The 26,277-nt window shown below is 37.7% G+C and overlaps 1 protein-coding gene across 1 annotated transcript in view; it reads right to left on the bottom strand.

Annotated features, from left to right (window-relative positions):
• The window catches only part of AGBL4 (AGBL carboxypeptidase 4), a 1,457,998-nt gene that overhangs the window by 776,094 nt on the left and 655,627 nt on the right, over positions 1–26,277 (bottom strand). Inside the window, exon 4 of the mRNA XM_052638070.1 lies at positions 17,919–18,013. Coding sequence (XP_052494030.1) covers positions 17,919–18,013 — 95 coding nt within the window. The remainder of the gene's footprint in view (positions 1–17,918; positions 18,014–26,277) is intronic.

The raw sequence follows: 26,277 nt of genomic DNA, 5'->3' as shown, positions 1-26,277 counted from the left end.
GCCTCAGTAAAAGTCTTGAGTATTAAGAAAGAACCCTAGGGTACTGGATTTCCACAAGTAGAGAACGGGATGAGACATTCTCGGTAGAAAGAGCAAATACATTGTGTAAGAGGGTGGGCTATATACCTTTGGGGTACATGGCAAGTACAACGTGGCTGCTGGAGCTCCCAGGCTGATATGGTTGTTCAGTTCAGCCCAGTTGCTCAGTCGTGTCTGACTCTTTGTGACCCCATGAACCACAGCACACCAGGCCTCCCTGTCCATCACCAACTCCCGGAGTCCACCCAAACCCATGTCCATTGAGTCTGTGATGCCATCCAACCATCTTATTAAATACATTGACTCATGCCAGACGACTGGAATAGGGACATAGACAGGCAAGAGAGAGTCTAGATTGAAGAGCCTAGATTTCTGTACAAGACAGAAGAACAAGAAAGAACAAGAAAGTCCCAGCTGCAAGGAAGTGTCAGCACCAAGGAGCATTCTCCGAGTATCTGGTCAATGAGAAAGACCAGAAAGAGTTTTAGAAAGAGTTTTAAATTAAATCAACAAGTATCTACTGAGCATCTACTGTCTGCTAAGTACCGTCTAGGTACAGAAGGTACAGCAGTAAACAAAGACTAACCTCAGGAAGCTTCCAATTCAATGGATCTAGAAAGAGAAAGCAGAGTTTTCAGTTCTGATAAACAGTATAGGGCCAATCTTTTATTTAATATATTTTTAATGCATCAAATCTTACAGAGTGATTTTATATATCCAAAGGTTAATGTTTATAATTACAATAACCTTTAGGCAGCAAGTAGCACAGGTTTGATCCCTGGGACAGGAAAATCTCCTGGATTAGGAAATGGCAACCCACTCCAGTATTCTTGCCTGGAAGATTCCATGGACAGAGGAGCCTGATGGGCTACAGTCCATTGGGTCGCAAAGAGTCAGACATGACTGAGAACACATTTCTCACATGCACAGTATTTTATCTATTTTATTGATAATAGAATTAAGTTCAATGATATGAGGCAATATAGTACAATACTAATTGCCACTATTTCTGGACCCATTACTGTACATCAGGTGCTTCCAGTAAAGTGATTCACATATATTCTATTAAATCGTCAAAACCATCCTGAAAAATAGGATATTATTACAAAACATTTTTCATAAGAAAACAAGGCTAGTGTCAGCTAAAAACTGAATCTAAACTGCTGAATATATTCTATTTGCCCCTCTGTAACACTCTTCATCCTTCTCTACCTTTGTCTCTGCCTGAGATGGCTGACCTCTATGGATTATATCAACCGCATTCTGAGCTTCTGGCTTCTGTTTAGGTCCTCCTGTGGCGGAATCTAGAGTCAGGAAGGTGGCAGAGGTATTATTTCTCTGGATCTCTTCCTGTAAAATCATCTAAGGCTGGCTTTTCTCTTGATAGAAAGTCACTACTACTTTCAAAGCAGCATACTCTATACAACTCTCTGTTTCTAGGTTACAGTAACCCCTTTCTGTTGTGACAATTCTGATGCTTCTAGCCCCAAGCTTTTGCACTATCTTTTGTGGTTCTACCCCACCTACTTTTAATATAATGGTAAATCTTCCACAAATTATTCTAACTTGGGTGTGCCATCTGTTTCCTTTTGGAAGTCTTAATGCAACACAATCCTGTGAATATACAAGAATCTGCATTTTCATACATTTCTTCAGCCTCTCAAGAGGTCTTGGGTCACTCTGAGATGTAGCACTAACCCTCCAGCTATAGTAGATGTGAGCTCTAGCTGCCCAAAGCATGATTTCACAGCATCCTCTGCCTTCTCTCCCATAGGGTTATCGTCCTCTGATGGTTCATTTCCTTGAGGCCTGGATCATGAGTCCTGACAAACAGACACCTCAGGACCAGAGAGTGCTGAATGTAGTCTGGAGCATTGTTGGTCAGTTTTACCAACAGAGATTTCCTCCATGAGTTCCTTCAGAATTTAATTTAAAAGCTATTTACCCGAATTTCTGGCTTAAAGGCCATGTAAAGGCATGATCTGTAGCTTTTTCCAGTTTCCATGGTATGAATATGTGACAATTTCAAACTAAAATTACCAACGGTTTTAAAAGCAGTTCACAAAATTGCTAAAAACTTAATAATAAACTTCTGCAAGTGGGTGGGCGAAGCTCTAGTACACAACTGTCACAGGTGACTGGTAAGATTATAAATCCATATGTCTCATCTTTTAATAAGGGTTTCACTCTTGGTCATAGCCTGTATTTCCAAACACCTCTTACTCTCTCACCTCCAGTGTCTTTATCAATCTCAATAATATTCTGGGAGGTCAGAAGGAGAGGGTACATTATATTCATTTTAATAAATGAGGAAACTTGGTCCTGTGAAAGTGATATGATTCACCCCAAATGTAAGTAAATTTTAAACATCATCTAAGAAGCTATTATTTTATTTTTAATAAATATTAACTTTGATTTTTCACAAATATAAAGTTGTAGAACATCTAAAAATACAAAAAACTCTGAAGAAATAAAAATCTACCATAATCCTACCATCTAAAGATACCAGTTAACAGTATTATGTGTGTATTTAATATATAGGTTTTGCTGGTGCCTCAGATGGTAAAGAATCTACCTGTAATGCAGTCCCTGGATTGGGAAGATCTTTTGGAAAAAAGAATGGCTACTCACTCCAGTATTCTTACCTGGAGAATTCCATGGACAGGTACAAATATATAGATACATACATACATTTCATACTATTATCACAATTATATATAGTATTGTATCCTACTTTTTACTTTATATAAGATCAGCATTTTCCTATGTTATTATTAGCTACTGGAAACTATTTTTCATGCCTATATAATACTGCTTCAAGTTGACACATTATAATTACTTAATAATTTTCCTAGTTTTGGATATTTAGGTTGGTTTGAGTTTCTGACATTATCAACTACTCTAAAATGAACACCTTCTTAAAGATTTTTCTATAATATGGATCTGTTTTGGTTGTTTAAATCTCAGAAAGTATTGCCAGGCCTATGATTTGGGTTTTTAGATCTCCTTCTTCTTTATTTTTCAATTCTTAAAATAGTAAACTACATGGACATTTTAATACAATGCCATTGCAAGTTTCCATGGAAATGTTCAGGTTTTCTTAGTGATCCTTAACTGACAGTGGAAGGGAGCACTTTGAAACTTAACCTAAATGCAAACAGCTGTTGGTACTATTATTTTATATGAAAATTTTCAAGGGTAATTGGTAATAACACCAGCATTAATGATAAAACTAATTAGAGTATTAGCAGATTATGCCAATATTTTTTTATGACCTTTGGTTTTTATCTTCCTAATATTAACACAGGGTCTTTCTTCTGTTCTGCCTTTAGAGTTAACTCCCTGGTTCTTCACTTCTGCCTCTTCATTTAGGAGTTAGGTAACCAATTTGTCTTAGTTTTCCCAGGAAATCTTCAATTTAAAGCTAAAGTCTAAACTCCTACATCACAAGAAACTCGATACTTCTAGGCAAACCAGGTGGATTGGTCACCTTGCCAGTTAGGAGTGGGTAACGGAAGCAGCATGACTAAGGCTCACACAGATCTGAGGCAGAGTCTTTGCACTATGCCCCTGAGTAGTCAGGACAACCTTTTCTGAGCCTGGATTTCCTCACCTGGAGGTGATAACCTCTGGCTTTCCTACCTCCTGGAGCTATTGTGCTGATACTGAGAGTTAATTTTTAGGCAGGTTGATAAGAAGTCTGGGGTCCCCAGGAAAGAACAAATGGCTTCCTCCCTCTACATTCCTTAGTCTTAGTCACATAAAACTTTTTTTCTTTAAGCCTGCAACTGATGATTACACAACAAAAACTCAGTTTAAACTCTGTACTAAGGATTATATAAAAACAATGTATCCTGCTTGAGGACAGTTTCTCCTTCCTGAAAACTTTCTGGCTAATCCTGTTATCTTAAAATGTAAATTATGGGAATGGGTCTAGTAAGGTCTTTACAACCTTGAGACATTCTTTTGATTTATTATAATAACTAATTAAAGTATATAACTCCCTTGCTAACACTAGTGAGGGAGGCACTCTCTGTCCCCCTTCTGATGTCTATGTCAGAAGCTTTCTCTGTCCTTTCTCATACTTTAATAAAACTCTGAGACACAAAGCTTTCGAGTGATCAAGACTGGTCCTTGGTCCTGAAGCTAAATCTTCTTCGGAGATCAAGAATCCAACACCGTTCACTGTAAGTTATCAATACCATGATGCAAAATCATTTTATAACAATAAAGTGTCATAAGACTGTTTCATATTGTGCCCAAAGTGCTAGAGGTACTGGGTTCAAATCTCTGGCCCTTAGTTTTATCATGTGCAAAATGAAGGCTTTTTGCTAGGTAATCACTAAAACTTCCTTCTGGGACATTGATACAGCATATCACAAACATGGTCTTCTCCCTCAAGTCCTGGTCTGTCTGATGTGAGAGAGATCATTCACGCTGCACATTGCACACTGTCTGTATTGTTTGAAGTTAATTAATGGTAACCATCACTGATTTTGCCCAAAGGCAATAGTTCAGTTTCAACTGTTTGACTAGAAAGCCAGTGGTTTTTTTCCCCTACACCAAGCTATCGTATTTCAGTCCCTTTTCTTGGAGTAAAAGCAAAGGGAGGCAGTGGGGTAGCATGGAGGATAGTTATGGGCCTGCTAGTCACTCTTACATGGATGCCAGACTGTACTGCCCTCACTTGCTGTACGAGCAAGTCACATATCCTCCTCATGACAGACACGACAGGGTCAGGTTTAAATTCAGATCTCTTCCAGCCATAACTAAGCTCTTAACTATTACTAAATTAGAATACGGAAAATGGGTTAAGATTTAAATTAGTGACTCTGTATTCATATCCCAGCTCTGCTACTTACTAGCATTACTAAACTATTAGAGCAAGTTACTTAATGACCCTGAGCCTCAGTAGCCTCATTTGTAAAATTGAGAAAGTAATAGATGCCCTTTCCAAAGTTCTGAGAGAATCAAAGAAACTAGCACAATGTATGAAAGCTGTTAATGATAGAATGATGTGCATTAATCTTGAATTCCATACAAAGAGCCTAGAATGCTAGTAATTTAGACCATAATATGACTTTGAAGGGATTTTGGAAGGCACCACCTTCTGGTTCATTGATCAGCAAATTCTCGTTAGCTCTCACTCATTTCCCCGTTTGGCTCATTGTCCCATGCCCAGGATTGTAGCATGGATTTTTTCTTTTCCTCTTCCTTTCTATGCTTCTTACCATTTGAGCATTGAGGTTAAAACAATACCAGTAACTATAACACTTGGCCAGCTTTCCCTATAATTTAATTGGGAACACATACTGATAGGGTCCACCCTCCCTCTCCATGTCTCCCTGACAGGGTGCCATTCTCCTTTAACTGAAGCAGCTCCAGAACTCTTCATATGCTGACAGCCCTCCATTGTTGGATAGCTCCTATTGGTAGGATGCACCGTATAAAACTAAATGGTTAGAAGTTGTTAGAAGTTGTTACAAAGCTCAAAATTCTCAAGCTTTATTTGAAGACAATGTGGCAGCAGCGAAGAAAGTGATAGGCCTATAAGTCAGTCCCATGTGGGCTCCAGGCTCTGCTGGCATTTACTTTTGGACCATTTTGGGCAACTCATCTATCTTCTTCTGGTTTCTATTCTCCAATCTGAAAGACTGTGGATAACAACCTTCTATATAAAGAGGGGGAGGAATATCAGTGTATCTCTCATAAACAAAATTCAACTCAGATCACTCATAAGAGAAGAGGACAAGAGCATATCATCTCTGGTGGAAATAAGAGAGAATGGTTCACACCTTGTCTGAGTACCACACTTGCCTGGGCAAGAATTCTCCAGGCAGCACAGTGTGAAGATCATCCAGTGTGGACAAATTTGCTGGGTCCTGCCAAAGAATTGATGCTTTTGAACTGTGGTGTTGGAGAAGATGCTTGAGAGTCCCTTGGACTGCAAGGAGATCCAACCAGTCCATTCTGGGGGAGATCAGCCCTGGTGTTCTTTAGAAGGACTGATGCTAAAGCTGAAACTCCAGTACTTTGGCCACCTCATGCAAAGAGTTGACTCATTGGAAAAGACTCTGATGATGGGAGGGATTGGGGGCAGGAGGAAAAGGGGATGACAGAGGATGAGATGGCTGGATGGCATCACCGACTGGATGGACGTGAGTTTGAGTGAACTCCGGGAGTTGGTGATGGACAGGGAGGCCTGGCGTGGTGTGATTCATAGGGTCACAAAGAGTCGGACACGACTGAGCGACTGAACTGAACTGATGGGAGAAAAAAGAACAGAGAGATTATATAACTTACTCACGGTTCATTCCAATAATTAGAAGATCCAGAGATGGAATATATTTTAAAGTCTGTTTTATCTGATGAGTATTGCTCCTTGGCTCACTTTTGATTTTATTTGCATGGAACACTTTTTCCATTCCTCACATTCAGTCCATATGAGTCCCTAGATATGAAGCAGGTCTCTTATGGACATCACATATATGGATTTTGCTTCTGTATCCATTTAGTCAGTCTATGTCTTTTGGTTGGAGTATTTAATCCATTTACATTTAAGGTAATTACTGATATATATGTTCTTATTGTCATTTTATCATTTTTTGGTTTGTTTTTGTAGGTCTTTTTCTCCCCTTCCTCTTTCGTTCTTTTTTGTGATCTGAAGACGATCTTTAGTGTTGTGTTTAGATTGTACTTTCTTTTTTGTGTGTATATCTATTGTAGATTTTTGGTTTTTGGTTGCCATGAAGTGTTGATACAGCAGTCTCTATATATACAAGACTGATTTAAGTTGTTGATCTCTTCATTTAAAATGCATTTGTAATACCTTGCATTTGTACTCTCCTCTTCTCACGTTTTCTGGTTTTGATATCATATTAGCATGTGGATTATTTCCTACATTTACTCTATGTTTGCCTTTACTGATGAGCTTTTCAGTTCATAATTTTCTTGTTTCTAGTTGTGGTCTTTTCTTTTCCACCTAGAAAATCTCCTTCAGCATTTGTTGTAAAGCTAGTTTTGTGATGCTGAATTCTCTTAGCTTTTGCTTGTCTGCAAAGCTTGTGATCTTTCTGTCAAATCTGAATGAGAGCCTTGATAGAATATCAAGGGTAGAATATTCTTGGTTGCAGGTTTTTCCTTGTCATCATTTTAAATATATCCTGCCACTCCCTTCTGGCCTGCAGAGTTTCAACACTGATATGTGTCTCAGTGTGTTCCACCTTGGATTTATCTTGTATGGTAATCTCTGGGCCTCTTGGACTTGGGTGACTATTTCCTTTCCTATAATAGGTAAGTTTTTTACTATAACCTCTTCCAATATTTTCTCAGGCCCCTTCTCTTTTCCTTCTTTGTCTGGGGCTCCTATAATTTGAATGTTGGTGTGCTTAATATTGTCCCAGAGGTCTTTTTCACTCTTTCTGATATTATAAGAATCCTTCATTATTATCTTTTCTGTTTTGAGAACTTTGCATAAAAGTAAGTCTGCTAGTGAAAAATATTCTTAGTTTTTGCTTTCATCACAAATGTCTTTATTTTCCCTTCATGCTTGAAAGATACTTTTGTTAGATATAGAAGTCTGGGTTGACAACTACTTTCTCACAGCATTTGAGAAACATTGTACCACTTCCCTTTGGCTTAGCTCTTCTTAGTACTTTTAAGATTCTTTTGTCTTTAGTTTGCAGAAGTTTAATTATGATACTTCTTGGCAAAGATTTCCCTCAGTTTTTCCTTTCTGGAGTTTTTCTGGTTACTCAGTCCCTCAAATCTATAGGTTTACATCATATTTTCAAATCTGAGAGGATTTCCACCATTTAAAATAGTTTTTTCAGTCCCACTCTCTCCTTTCCTTCTGAAACTAATGAAATAAATGCTAAATTTATTGTCTCATCAGTCCCCAAGGCTCTGTTCATTTTTACTGATCTATTTTTTTTTCTCTGTTGTTCAAAGGGGTAACTTCTATTGTCCCATCCTAACATTTATTTATTCTTTTTTCTCTTTCCCTACACTCTGCTATTGATCCCATCCTTAAATGGGTAATGGAAATCCAGATTCTTCAAGGAGTCTGACATCATAGAGGGGAGAGAAGAGTTCATTACTGACCAGCTGGAATGAAAGTCTCAGTTCCCTACTTTTCTCTGACACCACCTGGATGGGGGTTTGAAGCAAAAATGGAAGTTTAGGCTTCCTGCTTGACATTTGTTGGTAAGGAAGAAAGTGAGGCTACAGGATTTTTTTTTTTTTCTTTTTTCCACAGTATTTGATTAGAGTAAGTAATTATTGTCTCAATGTTTTTGTCTTACTGGGCTGCCTTTTTCTTGTGCTTTGTTTAGCCCAAACAGGCTTTTGGGAAGGATTGTTTTTTGCCTGTGCCCATTGGTATTTCCAGATTGCTGGCTTCTTAAGCAACCATTCTGTCATTTACGAGGCAACAACAAGACCCAGAATTCTCACCACTATATCATATTCCAAGCTCTGAGACACCTAGTCATTCTTCCCTCATTACCTCACCTTTCAGAGTCATTCTATGTTTGTTCCATAAGTGAATGCAATGGCTACAAGATTGGAAAAGGTCAGTTTTCATCCCAATCCCATAGAAGGGCAATGCCAAACAATATTCCAACTACCATACAATTGTGCTCATTTCACATGCTCATAAGATTACGCTCCAAATCCTTCAAGTTAGGCTTCAGTAGTACGTGAACTAAGAACATCTGGATGTACAAGTTGGGTTTTGAAGAGGCAGAGGAACCAGTGATAAAATTGCCAACATTTGTTGAATCATGGAGAAAGCAAGCAAAATCCTGAAAAATATCTACTTCTGCTTCATTGACTATGCTAAAGCCTTTGACTATGTGTTAACAACAAACCATGGAAAATTCTTAAGGAAATGGGAGTACCAAACCATGTTACCTATCTCCTGAGAAACCTGTATGTGGTTCAAGAAGCTACAGTTAGAACTGGACAAGGAACAATGGACTGGTTCCAAATTGAGAAAGGAGTTCAACAAGGCTGTATATTGTCACCCTGCTTATTTAACTTAAAGCAGACTACATCATGTGAGATGCAGGGCTGGATGAATCACAAGCTGGGAGAAATATCAACAACCTCAGGCATGAGGATGATTCTACTCAAACAGCAAAAAGTGAAGAGGAATTGAAGAGCCTCTTGATGAGATTCAAAGAGGAGAGTGAAAAGGCTGGCTTAAAACTCAATATTCAAAAACTAAGATCATGGCATCCTGTCCCTTTGCTTCATGGCAAATAGAAGGGGAAAAGTGGAAAGTGACAGATTTTATTTTCTCAGGCTAAAATGTCACTGCAGATGACCATAGTCATGAAATTGATGCCTATTCCTTGGAAGAAAAGCTATGACAAACCTAGACAACATATTAAAAAGCAGAGATACCACTTTGCAGGCAAATGTCCATATATTCAAAGCTATGGTTTTTCCAGTAGTCATGTACAGACATGAGAGTTGGACCCTAAAGAAGGCTGAACACTGAAGAATTGATGCTTTCAAACTGTGGTGCTGGAGAAGACTCTTGAGAGTCCCTTGGACAGTAAGGATATCAAACCAGTCAATACTAATGGAAATCAACCCTGAATACTCATTAGAAGGACTGAGGCTGAGGCTACATTTCCAATATTTTATCTACGTGATGTGAAGAGTCAATTCATTTGAAAAAATCTTGATCCTGGGAAAGAGTGAAGGCAAAAGGAAAAGAAGGAAGCAGAGCATGAGATGGTTAAGATAGGATCACTGGCTCAATGGACAAAAATTTGAGCAAACACTGGAAGATGGTGGAGGATAGAGCAAACCAGCCTGCTGTAGTGCATAAGGTTGCAAACAATCGGACATGACTGAGTGACTGAACAACGTAACTCCCCACTCTTTCTTCTTAGAATTTCATGCTCCAATAACACTGAACTTTGTTTATCAAAGATATATACTTCACATATATCTCTGCCCTCTATGATCTAACTTTTATTCATCTTTCAGCTATCACAATAAATAATATTCCTAAATAAGCTCTCTTATCCTTGAAGCAGACTAAGTCTTATATGCTATATAGCATGCCGAATAGGCTTCACAGGTGGCTCAGTGGTAAAGTATCTGCCGGCCAATGCAGGAGATGCAGAAGATAGGGATTTGATCCCTGGGTCTGGAAGATTCACTGGAAGAGGAAATGGCAAACAACTGCAGTATTATTGCCTCAAAAATGCCATGGATAGAGGACAGGCCAGTCTGTGAGGTTGCAAAGAGTCTCATACAACTGAGTGATTGAATACATGCTGAGTAGTCCAAGCATGCTGATCCCCCCTTTGTTTTAATGATTATCATATTTATCAGATTACATATTTAATGTCTAGCCCTTTAGACTATGAGCTCTGTGAGAACAGTAACCATATTTCTCTTGTTTTATTCTAACACCTTACATAATCCCGTACATTGTGACCGCTTAGCAAGCACCTGTTGACAAGCTGAAGGAAAGGAGAAAAGAATAAAGGAAGGAAGAGAGGAAGGAAGCTGAAAGGGAAGAAATGAAGGAACAACAATTATTCAGTCAGTTTTGGGTGAGAGAGGAAAAGAAAAGAACTAGTTGGAAAATTTATTGAATAAGATCCTTGAGATTAAAAAAATATTTAGACATCCATTTCATATTCATTTCATAAGTGTATTAGTATTCATATTCAGAAGTGTATTATTATGCACTTTTTACAGTGAGGAAACTGAAGCTTATAAAAGAGGTATCATGGCTAATCAGGTTGTATCTTCCATTTGAAATCCCATTTTCTTAAGTTTTTGCTCTTGCCTCATTTCCTTAAGATCTAGCTAAAATACCACCCACCTCAAAAGCGTCTCCTTTTCTTTTCAAGTCCTAATATCATCATTTTCTTCTTTATCTCTAATCCACAGCACACTTTATATACCTTCCTAATGGTTTTAAGTACCATGCTTCTTACATTGTACCTATTTATGTTTCATTTAAACCTCTTAAAAACAAAATTTTAAACATTTAATACAGGTCATATTAATATTTATTACCCCAGTACCAAGCACAGTTAGATGCTCAATAAAGTTAGATGCTCACTTGTTAAAGAGATTGTCTTTACTCCATTGTATATTCTTGCCTCCTTTGTCAAAGATAAGGTGTCCATATGTGTGTGGATTTATCTCTGGGCTTTCTATTTTGTTCCATTGATCTATATGTCTGTCTTTGTGCCAGTACCATACTGTTTTGATGACTGTGGCTTTGTAGTAGAGCCTGAAGTCAGGCAAGTTGATTCCTCCAGTTCCATTCTTCTTTCTCAAGATTGCTTTGGCAATTCGAGGTTTTTTGTATTTCCATACAAATCTTGAAATTATTTGTTCTAGTTCTGTGAAAAATATGGCTGGTAGCTTGATAGGGATTGCATTGAATTTGTAAATTGCTTTGGGTAGTATACTCATTTTCACTATATTGATTCTTCCGATCCATGAACATGTTATATTTCTCCATCTATTAGTGTCCTCTTTGATTTCTTTCATCAGTGTTTTATAGTTTTCTGTATATAGGTCTTTAGTTTCTTTGGGTAGATATATTCCTAAGTATTTTATTCTTTTCGTTGCAATGGTGAATGGAATTGTTTTAATTGCTTTTTCTACTTTCTCATTATTGGTGTATAGGAATGCAAGGGATTTCTGTGTGTTGATTTTATATCCTGCAACTTTACTATATTCATTGATGAGCTCTAGTAATTTTCTGGTGGAGTCTTTAGGGTTTTCTAGCAACTGACAAACAACTAATCTCAAAAATATACAAGCAACTTATGCAGCTCAATTCCAGAAAAATAAATGACCCAATCAAAAAATGGGCCAAAGAACTAAATAGACACATCTCCAAAGAAGACATACGGATGGCTAACAAACACATGAAAAGATGCTCAACATCACTCATTATCAGAGAAATGCAAATCAAAACCACAATGAGGTACCACTTCACACCAGTCAGAATGGCTGCGATCCAAAAATCTGCAAGCAATAAATGCTGGAGAGGGTGTGGAGAAAAGGGAACCCTCCTACACTGTTGGTGGGAATGCAAACTAGTACAGCCACTATGGAGAACAGTGTGGAGATTCCTTAAAAAATTGCAAATAGAACTCCCTTATGACCCAGCAATCCCACTGCTGGGCATACACACCGAGGAAACCAGAATTGAAAGAGACACATGTACCCCAATGTTCATTGCAGCACTGTTTATAATAGCCAGGACATGGAAACAACCTAGATGTCCATCAGCAGATGAATGGATAAGAAAGCTGTGGTACATATACACAATGGAGTATTACTCAGCCGTTAAAAAGAATTCATTTGAATCAGTTCTGATGAGATGGACGAAACTGGAGCCGATTATACAGAGTGAAGTAAGCCAGAAAGAAAAACACCAATACAGTATACTAACACATATATATGGAATTTAGAAAGATGGCAATGACGACCCTGTATGCAAGACAGGAAAAAGACGCAGCTGTCTATAACGGACTTTTGGACTCAGAGGGAGAGGGAGAGGGTGGGATGATATGGGAGAATGGCATTCTATCATGTATACTATCATGTAAGAATTGAATCGCTAGTCTATGTCTGACGCAGGATACAGCATGCTTGGGGCTGGTGCATGGGGATGACCCACAGAGATGTTATGGGGAGGGAGGTGGGAGGGGGGTTCATGTTTGGGAACACATGTAAGAATTAAAGATTTTAAAATTAAAAAAAATTAAAAAAAAAAACAAAAACAAAAACAAAAACAAAAAAAAAAAAAGTTAGATGCTCAATAAAAATGTGTTACATAAAAGCTACCTCTAAGATTAACTCCAGTTTCCTCAATCTGCTACAATGGACAAGTCAATCAGAGAAGTTATTTCAGATTTACCAAAGGCCACAGAGCTTCATGTTACTCCCTGACTCTGTGCCCTCTCATCCACCCTTCCTATGCATGGAAAATTCAAGAAACAGTAGAGATGGAGTCCTGAGATCTCTGACTAATGTTACCAATCACAAGCTGTGAAAACATCTTAGGTTTAGTTTCTTCATAGGTGAGGATACAGATATTGGCTGTTTTTAAATGCTGGTTTCCAGCAGCTTCCAGCACATAGAAATTTCAGCTTTTGACAATAGTAAAAAATATTAATCAGTTATGGTTGAAAAAATGTGATGCAATAGAGTCCTCAGTCATTCAGTCAGATCAGTTGCTCAGTCATGTCCAACTCTTTGTGACCCCCTCGAATGCAGTATGCCAGGCCTCCCTGTCCATCATCAACTTCTGGAACTTGCTCAAACTCATGTCCATCAAGTCAGTGATGCCATCCAAACATCTCATCTTCTGTCATCCCATTCTCCTCCTGCCTTCAATCTTTTCCAGCATCAGAGTTTTTTCCAGTGAGTCAGTTCTTTGTAGCAAGTGGCCAAAGGATTAGAGCTTCAGCATCAGTCCTTTCAATGAATATTCAAGACTGAACTCCTTTAGGATTGACTGGTTTGATCTCCTTGCAGTCCAAGGGTCTCTCAAGAGTCTTCTCCAACACCATAATTCAAAAGCATCAATTCTTTGGCACTCAATTTTCGTTAAGGTCCAACTCCACAATCATACACAACTATTGGAAAAAAAAAAAACAACCCATAGCTTTGACTAGACAGACCTTTATCAGCAAAGTGATGCCTCTGTTTTTTAATATACTGTCTAGATTGGTCATAGCTTTTCTTCCAAGGAGCAAATGTCTTTTAATTTCATGACTGCAGTCACCATCTGCACGATTTTGGAGCCCAAGAAAATAGACTGTCATTGCTTCCATTGTTTCCCTATCAACTTGCCATGAAGTGATGGGATCAGATGCCATGATCTTTGGTTTTTGACTGTTGAGTTTTAAGCCAGCTTTTTCACTCTCCTCTTTCACTTTCATCAAGAGGCTCTTTAGCTCCTCTTCAGTTTCTGCCATAAGGGTGGTGTCATCTGCATATCTGAGGTTATTGTTATTTCTTCCAGCAATCTTGATTCCAGTTTGTGACTCATCCAGCCTGGCATTTCTCATGATGTACTCTGCATATAAGTAAAATAAGCAGAGTGACAATATACAGCCTTGACATACTCCTTTCCCAATTAGGAACCAGTCTGTTGTTCCATGTCCGGTTCTAACTTTTGCTTCTTGACCTGCATACAGATTTCTCAGGAGCAAGGTAAGCCAGCAGCTTCCAGCAGCTTCCAGTCTTGTGTTCCTGTCTCTTGAACAATTTTCCACAGTTTGTTCTGATATACACAGTCAAAGCATTTGGCATAGTCAATGAAGCAAAAGTAGATGTTTTTCTAAAGCTCTCTTGATTTTTTAATGATCCTACAGATATTGGCAATTTGATCGCTTGTTCCTCTGCCTTTTCTAAATCCAGCTTGAACATCTGGAAGTTCTCAGTTCACATACTGTTGAATTCATATACTGTTCACATAGCTTGGAGAATTGTGAGCATTAGTATGCTAGCGTGTGAGATGAGTGCAATTGTTCAGTAGTTTGAACATTTTTTGGCATTGCTTTTCTTTGGGATTGAAATGAAAGCTGACCTTTTCTAGTCCTGTGGCCACTGCTGAGTTTTCCATATTTGCTGGCATATTGAGTGCAGCACTTTCATAGCATCATCTTTTAGGATTTGAAATAGCTCAGCTGGAATTTTATCACCTCCACTAACAACCAACAATCCTTAGAAGTCCAATATGTAAACAGAATTAGAATGAACTAAAATAGGCAGAAAACTTCTAAGTCTTTCAGCTTCTCCATTTTCCTGCTAGTTATGCTGATTTTTAGGTCCTCAAGGGCCTTGAGAGGTCATATGTTTATCTGCATAATGGCTTTTTAGTTGCTTCTTTTGCTCATTTGCTTTCCACAGTTAATTGATTAGCAGATTCATGCTACGTCCTGAAGGTATCTTTGCTTAGAATCAATTACAGACCCCTGTGCCAGGTGAAGAGGAAATTTCACCTTGAAAATGCGAAGAAAGTTTGTTTTCCCAATTTGGTATATATTTCATCCAGAAAATTTAGGGTTTCTAATGTTTGTCATGAAGTAAGGATATTTCCAAGGCCTGCTTATAATATTAAATTACATAACGCCCATAGGGGCTTCCCAGGTGGTGCTAGTGGTAAAGAATCTGCCTGCCAATGCCGGAGACATAAGAGACAGGTTCAACTCCTGGGTCTGGAAGATCCCTTGGAGGAGGGCATGGCAACCCACTCCAGTATTCTTCCTTGAGAGTCTCATGAACCAAGAAGCTTGGTGGACTACAGTCAAAAAGGTCACAAAGAGTTGGACACAACTTTAGCGACTTAGCATGCACAGTGCCCATAGGGACTTCCTAGGTGACTCATTGGTAAAGAAGCTGCCTGCTAAGCAGGAGATACAGGTTCAATCCTTGGGTCAAGAAGATTCCCTGGAGGAGGGCATGACAACCCACTCAAGTATTCTTGCCTGGAGAATTCCATGGACAGAGGTGCCTGGCGGGCTATAAACTCCACAGGACCAGTAAAATCTAATAATCTGAGAGCCAAACAGCCACACACATTTCTTTATGTTACTCTGGGAACATTTAGGATGATGATTACTGGAAAATAGGTTCTGGTACCAGTAATAAACACAAGGAGCAGAAGAAAGTCCTAGGCAGAAAGCACCAAAGGGACAGAAAGGATCTTCAGAACAAAGCAGTAGAAAGTAGGGTAATAATCATGGCCTAGAGAGATCAGTTAATAAAATTCTAATGTGAAATTTCCCTTTTGGAACAGATTGTTTTCTATCATATTCATACAGTATATTCCCAGTATCTATATCTATAGCACATGGCACATTAAGGTGTTCAATAAAGTCCTATTAGCTAAATAAATCTCCAAACATCTTGCTTGAAGAAAGGATAGTGTGAAAGAAGATGAACAGCTTCCCATTCAATGTCTGGGAATAGAAAAGTTAAAATCTCTCTGAGAGATTAAACATGTCAACGACTTGACTTACTCTGGTACCTTGGACCTTATTGGCTTCAACTACAACAAACTTGGTTCTGAAACTTTAAACCTCTTTAGACCGTTAGAGAAGTACAGTGACCACGTAGCGGGTTCTGCTCAGAGTCTGCCAACACTGGATGAGAATGCTGACTTAATTCTAAGACATTAAAATATAAATATAGAGTCATTAAAATTTCAAAATCTTGTCAAGGGCCCTAAAAGAGAGGACCCAAATGGTAGTGCATGAGAAACAAAACAAAATGAAATAATTAAGGCAGAAGGGTTTTCAAAAGCAATAAAAAGACTCCAGAACTGAACACTTGAGGAAACCAAATGGTTCTTATTGCTGCTATGTAAGATCTTAACACAGCCTCATAAAAGAAGTACGATGTTATTTTAAGGTCCCTGTGAGCAGAACAACAGTGATATGCTTTGTTGACAAGATTTGAAGCACACATCTACATATATACCTATTAACAGAAAGAAGTGTTTTGCTATTATCCACTCAGGCTGAATTCAGAAACTCACAGCAAAGGTCTGCCTCCTGTTCAGATCCCAATGTTGAAAGGAAACTGAGAAACAGCAGTATAGTTAATTTTACTTAGTAAAGTTAAAAAAAAAAAAAAAAAGGCCCAGGAAGATATTTTTACCTTTAATAAACAGTTTTGATTATCATCATCAAATGCCTACACTTTTACAAACCTGAGTTTCTTAGCCCAGCATTTATAGAAAATTGCCAAGTATCATTTCTAGATAAAAGCACAATTCAATATTTATGAATAGCTAGCTTTCTATAAATATAGACATTTGGAGATGATCTTCTCACTAGTCATTAAAATTTGAACAGGGATCAAAGCTAGAATAATATTAACAATTCCTTGCATTTGTAGAGTATTCTACAAAATACTATTAATAACAGATGACATTTATTGAGTACTTCGCAAGTGCCAGGCACTTTACATGTAAATTCTCATCATGAATTCAGTTCAGCTCAACAAGCATTCATTTAACACCTACTGTGTGATAGGTGAATAACACTTGGTTTCTCGCTTTAAAAACTCTCATTTTGGTGCGCTCAATCAATGTTGAATGAATAAATAGATGAACAAAGTAATCAGTTTGAATGGCAGTAGGGGATAATAACAATAACACAGGCTCTTCCCCTTAGTATTTATGGTCATGAGAAAGTAGTTAACCTATCCTAGCCCCAGTGTCTTCATCTGTAATATACGGATCTTTAAAATAATCTCCCTTGCTGGTTGTGAGAATAGTAACATCAAATATAAAACATCTGACAAAGAACAGATTTTCTCAGTAAGTGGCAATAGTTATTATTAACATTATCATCATCATTACTATTATTAAGTAATACTATCCAACTGTCCTCAGCTACACTATAGCAATGGGACAAATAGAACTTTAGAATCCAGAAATATTCACACCATATCTATACAAAGAAACCACAACAAACAAGCAAAACAAGGGAACTCTGCAAAACTGTAGCCCCCAATATCCTCCTGGGTTAATGTACAATATCTCTGCCCAGGTTAGAAAAGAAAAAACAAAAACAGAGTCAGCTTTATGCTTCCAAAGATGTCATGATAAAATCCAAATAAGACAGGAAGTTTATCTTATCAAATAACAGACTGTACATTTCCTCATAAGAGAATGCTAGTAATTCCAAACATAGAGCCATGGTTTTTTTTTTTTTTTTTTCCAACATTCTCAAAGAGCAGTGCCTAGAGCCCAGACAATGAACATGCAGAAACTCACTGAACTCTTCTTAGGGCCAGTAGAGCAGATAAATTGGAGCCCTGAGTCATATTCTCCAATCAAAAGGAGATCCATTCTGTGGGTCACTTACCATTTTGGTCTGCTGGTAGATTTCACCATAGGGGCCATCCCATCTCTATAAAGACTTTTAGTTTTGCTGAAGTTAACAATGTTGAAAATGACTCTCTGAGAAAGAAAGGGGAAAAGTTTATCAGAAGACCGTGCTATTCAGGTTGCCCCTTTCTGATAATTAGAACTGGAAATAAAAAGCAGGGTTAACAGAAACCACATGGACTAGCTACCAACCATAGTGAGAATAAATGATATTCATAGAAATTCAGTGTTCCTGCTAGCTTCGCATAGTAATCAAGAACACAGACTCTGGAATCTGGAAGGCTTAGTTTTAATCCCACTCTACCACTCTCAGTCTGTGACCTTGCCAAGCTACTAAATATTTCTTTGCCTCAGTTTCCTAATCTGAAAAATTGTGATGATAATGGTACCTAGGGTTACTGATGAGAAATGATTTAATGTACAGTGCTTGGAAGTTCGCTTGGTACATAGTGAATGCTATATAAGTTTTAGTTATTTTATTCATTGTGCCTTCTCTCTAGGCTCACCTAGAATTTCTGGGGAAACGAATAATATCATTATAATAACAGTGGTGCATTTGAAGTTCAACAAAACTAAAGATAATAACTTAGAGAAAAATTGAATTTAAAAACTTCTGTAGCTGCTCAGCACCCCTTTGACTACAACTACAGAATGTATGTTTTCTCCCTTTTTGTTATCTTCTGCTAGGGGCCAGGACTACTGGGCTCAATCCTGATCTTCGTATCAGTTTATAGGAGCACAGACACATAGGTGAGTTCCTTCCCTCCCTGGGTCTCACCTTTACAATGGGGGCGTGGAATGTTTTAGATGACTAAAACCCTTCCAGAAGTCTAATAGACTTAAAAGAAATCAAGTCTTTGTTTTAATAAACCACTTTATCACAAGTGAGGAAGACAGATGGGGAAAGAAAAGAGAATTGGGGTTAAAAGACATTTAATGACCACTGAAATAGTCCAAAGGAAAAAGGATGAGGATCAGGGCAAGAGCAGCCTGAATAGTTAGAGAAAATGAAAGACTTTCAAGAGGTTACCATAGGCTGGCCTTTCTGTCTAAAGGCAGTGAAAAACAGAAGCATCAAAATTCATGTATTAATTCACTGAATAAATATTTATTGTGTGAGGTATTAATGTCAAGTGCCAGAAATTGTATACACTTAATTTTTTTAATATTCTCTTACAATTATATTAAAATATAAACATCTCCATTTTACAGATGTGGAAACTGAGGTTCAGTGATGTTAATTAACCTGTCTTAAGTTGTGCAATTAACAGATGGAGAACTGATATCTAAACTCAAGGAATAAAAGAGTTAAGACAGCCAAGATCTCTAAGTTATTTGCTAAGGTTCCAATTTCATAACACCAATCAAGTCTGTTTTCCAAAATAAGGGCAAAAATAAATATAAATATAGTGGGCAATTTTTGAAGCCTTTAAAACTTGTTTTCCTTTAAAAATAAAATAGAACCATTTCCTCTGGATTCATATTTGGGACTACCATAAAATGCTTTGTTCTATGAAATAAGGTCTTAGGAATAACTCATGTTTTCCTTTCTCCTCAGAGACCTAGCCATTGACCTCTCTCTAGGCATTTCAGTTTCCGACCTCTTTTCTGTCATTACGTTAAGTCATCAAGAATGTCCAAAGCTATTCCATTATTAATAAACCAGACCTGCCTGTTGTCAGTTCAATTATTTCTCCTAGGGTCTTGGCTACTGTTTGATTTAAAAAAATCACTATCAAGGGGGACAAATGGCCTTTGAACCTCACAGTGCTTAATCCCCCTTTTTTCTTCTGAAATTCCAGATGTCAGATCCATTTCCAATGAATCTGGGAGCCATCATGTACTTTTAGGATCTAGACTAATGCTAAATGCAAGAGGAGATCTAATACAAAAAGAGTGTGTATATGTGAAGTTGGAATAAAAAATGAAAAAGTAGAATATTTATTGATCATTCATATCCTACTACTTGCCAAAAACTTTTCCCCAGATATATAAAATATACTACATTATTTAGCTTCTTTATTCATAAAGTTGTTCATTTTAGACTAACTTTAGACATGAGGAAATTGAATCTAATAAAGGGTAACTACACCCCCACTCCCAGATCCCAGAACTATTAATCGGTAGAACTGGAACTTAAATCCTAAGCGTCTAGACAATAAATATACTTTCTCTATGATACCAAATGCAGAAAGAAAACAATCTTTCTTTCTTTCTTTTGGCTGCATATCTTGTAGGATCTTAGTTTCCCAACCAGGAAACCAACTCAGGTCCCAGCAATGAAAATGCCAAGTCCTAACCACTGGACCACCAGGGAATTCGTGAATGCATTATTTTATGATTCTTCACCCATGCATTTTTTAAATTTATTTTTTTAAACATTTTCATTTTGCATTGGTGTATAGTTGATTAACAAATAATGCCATGATCGTTTCGGATGAATAGCAAAGGAACTCAGCCATACATATACATGCATCCATTTCTACCCAAACTCCCCTCCCATTTAGGCTGCCACACAACATTGAGCAGAGTTCACTACAATATACAGTAGGTCAGCAGTGTGTACATGTCCACCCCAAACTCCGTAACTATCCCTTCCCTCATTCTTTCCCTTGGCAACCATAAAATCGTTCTTTAAGTCTATGAGTCATTTTCTGTTTTCTAATTTTATCATTTCTTTTTAGATCCCACATAAAAGGGATGGCATAGAGTATTTCTCCTTCCTTATCTGACTTACTTCACTCAGTATGACACTCTCTAAGTCCATCCATGTTGCTGCAAATGGCATTATTTTGTTCTTTTTAATGGCTGGGTAATATCACTGTATATATGTATCACATCTTCTTTAGCCTTTCCTCTGTCGATGGACATTTAGGTGGCTTCCATGTCTTTGCTCTTGCAAACAGTGGTGCAATGAACATTGGGATGCCTGTATCCTTTCATCCTGTTTTTCTCCAGATAAATGCCCAGGTGTGGGATTGTAAGGTCATATGGTAGCTCTATTTTGAGTTTTTAAGGAAAAAAAAAAAAAAAAACTGTAGTAGTCACTGTACCAATTTACATTCCTACCAACAGTGTTGGAGGGTTCTCTTCTCGTCACACCCTCTCCAGCCTTTATGGTTTGTGGATTTTTTAATCATAGCCATTCTGAGTGGTGTGAGATGGTATCTCATTGTAATTTTGATTTCCATTTCTCTAATAATTAGTGATGTTGAATATCTTTTCATGTGTCTCTTGTCCATCTGTATATCTTCTTTGAAGAAATGTCTATTTAGGTAGATGTTCTGCTTGTTCTGATTGAGATATTTGTTTTGATGCTGTTAAGCATCATAAGCAGTTTGTAAATTTTGTAGACTAATTTCTTGCCGGTCACACCATTTGCAAATATTTTCTCCCAATCTACGGTTGTCTTTCTGTTTTCTTTATTCTTTCCTTTAGGGTGAAAACTCTTCTGAGTTTAAGTAAGTCCCATTTGTTTACTTTTGTTTTTATTTACATTATTCTGGGAGATGGATCAAAAATTACTACAATTTATGTCAGAGAGTATTCTGCCCATGTTTTCCTCTAGGAGTTTTATGGTGTCCGGTCTCACAGTCTTTAATCAATTTTCAAATTATTTTTGTGTATTCTACCTGTGCATTTTTGAAAATGTTTTGTAGGTTATTTAGCAAGGCAGCATGTGGTTGTGAGAATCAAAGGTATTTGGAAGCAAGCAGTGCAGGAAATCTTGGCTTCCGTATTTTCTAGTTATTTGGCAGTTATTTACTCAAAATACATTGGATAAAACTACATCTATGAGGTAATGGTAACAGCAACAACTATAATAATAACTAACAATTTCTGAGACTTTCTATGCACCTAATTCTAACCTGTGCTTGCTAAGTCATGCTAAATCGCTTCAGTTATGTCTGACTCTGTGCGACCCTATGGACTGCCAGTCTCTGTTCATGGGGTTCTCCAGGCAAGAATACTGGAGTGGGTTGCCATGGCCTTTTCCAGGGGATCTTCCTGACCCAGAGATCGAATCCGCATCTCTTACATCTAATTGCATTGGCAGGTGGGTTCTTTACCACTAATGCCAAAATCACCTGGACAGTTTTTAAGTTACTAGAGATGCGTGGACCTCATCCTATGGACCTCATCCTAAGCTTCCCTGGTGGCTCAGTTGGTAAAGAGTCTACTTGCAATGTGGGTGACCTGGGTTTGATCCCTGGGTTAGGAAAATCCACTAGAGAAGGAAATGGCAACCCACTCCAGAATTCTTGCCTTCGAGAATTCCATGGACAGAGGAGACTGGTGAGCTACAGGCCATGGGATCACAGAATTGGACACAATTGAGTGACTAACTTTCACTTCCACTTTTCATCCTAAAGCTGATATCTGATGTATTAGCTCACTTGTTTTGAGAATAATGAATTTTTTGAGACAGGGACAATTTATTACCTCTTTAGGGTGAGGCAAGTGGTATCAAGAATAAGTAACTTAAAATTACATAGTAGTTTGTAGTAGAGTTAGAATTTGAACCAAGTCCATTGACTCAAGAGAGTAAGATCTTGGACTTTCCAGATAGATATATCTGAGACTGAAACCTAGCTCCTCACTGGTTTTGTGAACTTGGGTAAGATAATTACTCATTTTTGATACTGTTTTAAAAATCAATCTGGGATTGAGATGATAATACCATTCTAACAAAGTTGTTATAAGAATCTGTGAGATTATATAAGTAATCAACTGGCACATTACATCTAGATAAGAATAAGAATTTGATATTTATTGAACTTCCTCCCTTATCTTCAACAAAACTAGATCTTTCAGTTTTTTACAGCTTCCTTCCTTCTCTCTTTCCTTCTTTTTTACCCCAATCCTTCCTTCCATTATTCCTCAATTATTTCTTTTTCTATATTAAAAAAATTAAGCCAGGCTTCTTGTTTTAGTAATAGGATGCTGGAGAAGGCAATGGCACCCTACTCCAGTACTCTTGCCTGGAAAATCCCATGGACAGAGGAGCCTGGTAGGCTGCAGTCCATGGGGTCACTAAGAGTCAGACACAACTGAGCGACTTCACTTTCACTTTTCACTTTCATGCATTGGAGAAGGAAATGGCAACCCACTCCAGTGTTCTTGCCTGGAGAATCTCAGGGACGGGGGAGCATGGTGGGCTGCCGTCTATGGGGTCGCACGGAGTCGGACACAACTGAAGCGTCTTAGCAGCAGCAGCAGCAGCTCTAAATTGAAGCTTTATAAATGGTGACCTCTAGCACGAACTCTCAAGGTAATCTTGTGTGAGGCCTGGGGCTCTGCCCATCATGACTAAGGGGCTCATGGTCCTATGGAGGAATACAAGAACTCCACCCCAGGTATAAGTGAAGGAGTGGTGTAGTGTTGCTGACAGTGTAGTAAGGAGCCTGCATGCAGTCCCAGACAGTGGCTTTAATTCTTTTTCTTCCCATATAGTCAATACTTTGCCCAATCAAGAGTAAATTTTCCACTTATTGGTGTCCAAAGCTGTCCCAAGGACTATTCTAAATAGGCCTGAACATTCTACAAATTATAGAGTCATAATTATTTTAAAACTTTTCATTACTTTTTTCTTGTTTAACAGCTAAGTCCTGCCCAACTTATTGCAATCCCATGGGCTACTGCCCACCAAACTCCTCTGTCCATGGAATTTTCCAGGCAAGAATACTGGAGTGGGTTGCCAGTCCCTTCTTCAGGAGATCCTCCCAAGTCAGGGATGGAATTCAAGTCTCCTGCATTGCAGGCAGATTCTTTACCACTCAGCTACCAAAAAAGCCTTAAATCAGTATAATATTGAAAGTTTGATTAGATTTTAACATCATGTGATTTTTATAAGAAATTTCAATATTGCAATTATAAGTGAAAAAAGGAGAACTATTAGATACTCTAATATAATTTCACATGGTTTGTATATTTGAATAGTTTAAAATTTTTTATCACTTTATTGTGAGAAGAGTTTCTTATTAATGTTAAGTCTTGATCAGGAATTTCATATATTCATTTCAGAAATCAAAACCTCATACAAAAATGGAAAGTTCAATGGACAAAAACTAAAGTATTTCAATTAAAAATTTGAAGATTAAAAAATAGGATTTGATTTCCTCTATGTAGTTTTTTTGTTGTTTTATTTTAAAATTTTGGTTAATTTCTTTTTTTAATCAAGCTTTATATGGTCATCCTATAAACATTCCCAGGTATTACAACATTCTGCATAGGTATCATCTTCCCTATATGTTTAAATGTTATTTTCTCTGTGTGCATGAAAGTGAAAACAGTTGGAGAATACAGCTCTGGATAACCTTCCACAAACTGCCAGAAACTATAGGATATTTAAGAACATTATATACATGAAAAGCTCCTAAATAAAAAGAAATCCACAGATGCTGGAAAAATAGATGTACAGAAGGCAGATTACTGGTCTTGGTATCTAAGAACTTAGATTTTTTTAAATCTATGCAAGAATAGTAAAAGAGCCTCTAAATCTGTTTGAGGAAGGCTATCTGACATGACTGAAAGTGAAAGTGAAGTCACTCAGTCGTGTCTGACTCTTTGCGACCCCATGGACTGTAGCCTGCCAAACTCCTCCACCCATGGGATTTTCCAGACAAGAATACTGGAGTGGGTCGCTACTAGTATCCTGCACGGCAGGCAGACTCTACTGTCTGAGCCAGCAGGGAAGCCTTCATGAGATGGGAAGCATCTGACATGAGATGCTTTCATAAATATAGGACACTCAAAATGATATAATATTAGTGGAATTATGATCTAGAAAGAAATCATTCACTAACAATGGGAGATGACAGAGATACATGTGTATCTATTCCTAGATCTTGGGGTAGAAAATAATTTTAAAACATAGGCCAGAACACTTTTAGGTCTCAGTTTGAATTTACACCACCTGCTTAAGAATTGGGGCTTCCCTGGTGACTGGATTCAGTGATAAAATATCCACCTGCCAAGCAGGAGATGCAGGAGTCACAAGTTTGATCCTTGAATCAGAAAGATCCCCTGGAGAAGGAAATAGCAACCCACTCCAGTATTCTTGCCTGAAAAATCCCATGGACAGAGGAACCTGAAGGCTACAGTCCAGTGGTGTTGCAAAGAGTCCAGCACAACTGAGCATGTATGCACGCTAAAGAATCCAGGCCAAACATTTACAATAAATTTTGTTACAGGGCTTCCCTGATAGCTCAGTTCATAAAGAATACACCTGCAATGCAGGAGACCCCGATTGGATTCCTGGGTCAGGAAGATCCCCTGAAGAAGGGAAAGGCTACCCAGTGCAATATTCTGGCCTGGAGAATTCCATGGACTGTATAGTTCATGGGGTTACAAAGAGTCGGACAGGACTAAGCAACTTTCACTTTCACTTCATTACAGGAATATATCCCTGGAGCACCTGGTTCAAGCAATAAAAGAATACTTTTGATTTGAATGCACACATTTTCAGCCTAGGCACACAGAATTTCCATAATGAAGCCCTAAAGAGGTCAACCTTTCACATACATGTATAAAACATAAAAGAAAACAATCCACACTAAAAGTGAGAATCAGTCAGAGAAATAGACAACTGAATTAGACAACAAAGAGCATCAGTCATAAAACTATCTGGTGAACTATAGAGAAAGTACTTTTTAAGTGATCAAAAAAATAAAAGAATGTTTAAATACATGAGAACAGAACAAAACACAGTAAGTTTTTTTTTAATGCCAGAAATAGTCTAGAAAAAATTATAAAGTGTTTTCAGAAATTATAAAAGATAAAAAATTCAGTAGACAGGTTAAGATGCAGAATGGATAAAATTTTCAAAATTCAACAGTGAGAATTCAACAGTGAGAAAATACGAAAAGAGACACAGAAGGAATAAATAAAAATATGTATCTGATAAGAGTTCTAAGAAGAGAGACAAGAGAAACTGGGAGAGGAAAAATCCACAGAGAAAAGACTGAATATATTCAAGAACTGATGAAAGACAGGAATATTCAGATTTAGGAATCACCAGTCCATCCAAAGTAAGATGTTTTAAAATCTAGATATAGACACATCATAGTGAAACTATTGAATACAAAACACCAAAAATGAAGAGCATGTTTCCAAAACTAATAAAAGAAAATAAAAATTATGTACAAAGGAACAGAAGTTAAACTTAAGGAAATTTAATACCAGCAACATGAGAAATCAGAAAATAATGGAATAACACCACCCAAGAAAAAGGGTATAATAAATTTTCAAACAAAGCCTAAGAAGTTTGGCAATTTCAGATTTCAGTGAAAGAGCTACTAAAAGATGAATTTCAGAAGAAGAAATTGACCACAAAA

The sequence above is a fragment of the Budorcas taxicolor genome, chromosome 3 (genome assembly GCF_023091745.1).
Source record: "Budorcas taxicolor isolate Tak-1 chromosome 3, Takin1.1, whole genome shotgun sequence".
NCBI lineage: Eukaryota > Metazoa > Chordata > Mammalia > Artiodactyla > Bovidae > Budorcas > Budorcas taxicolor.
Note: the sequence above shows the minus strand (reverse complement) of the source record. Positions and strands in the feature narration are given on the sequence as shown.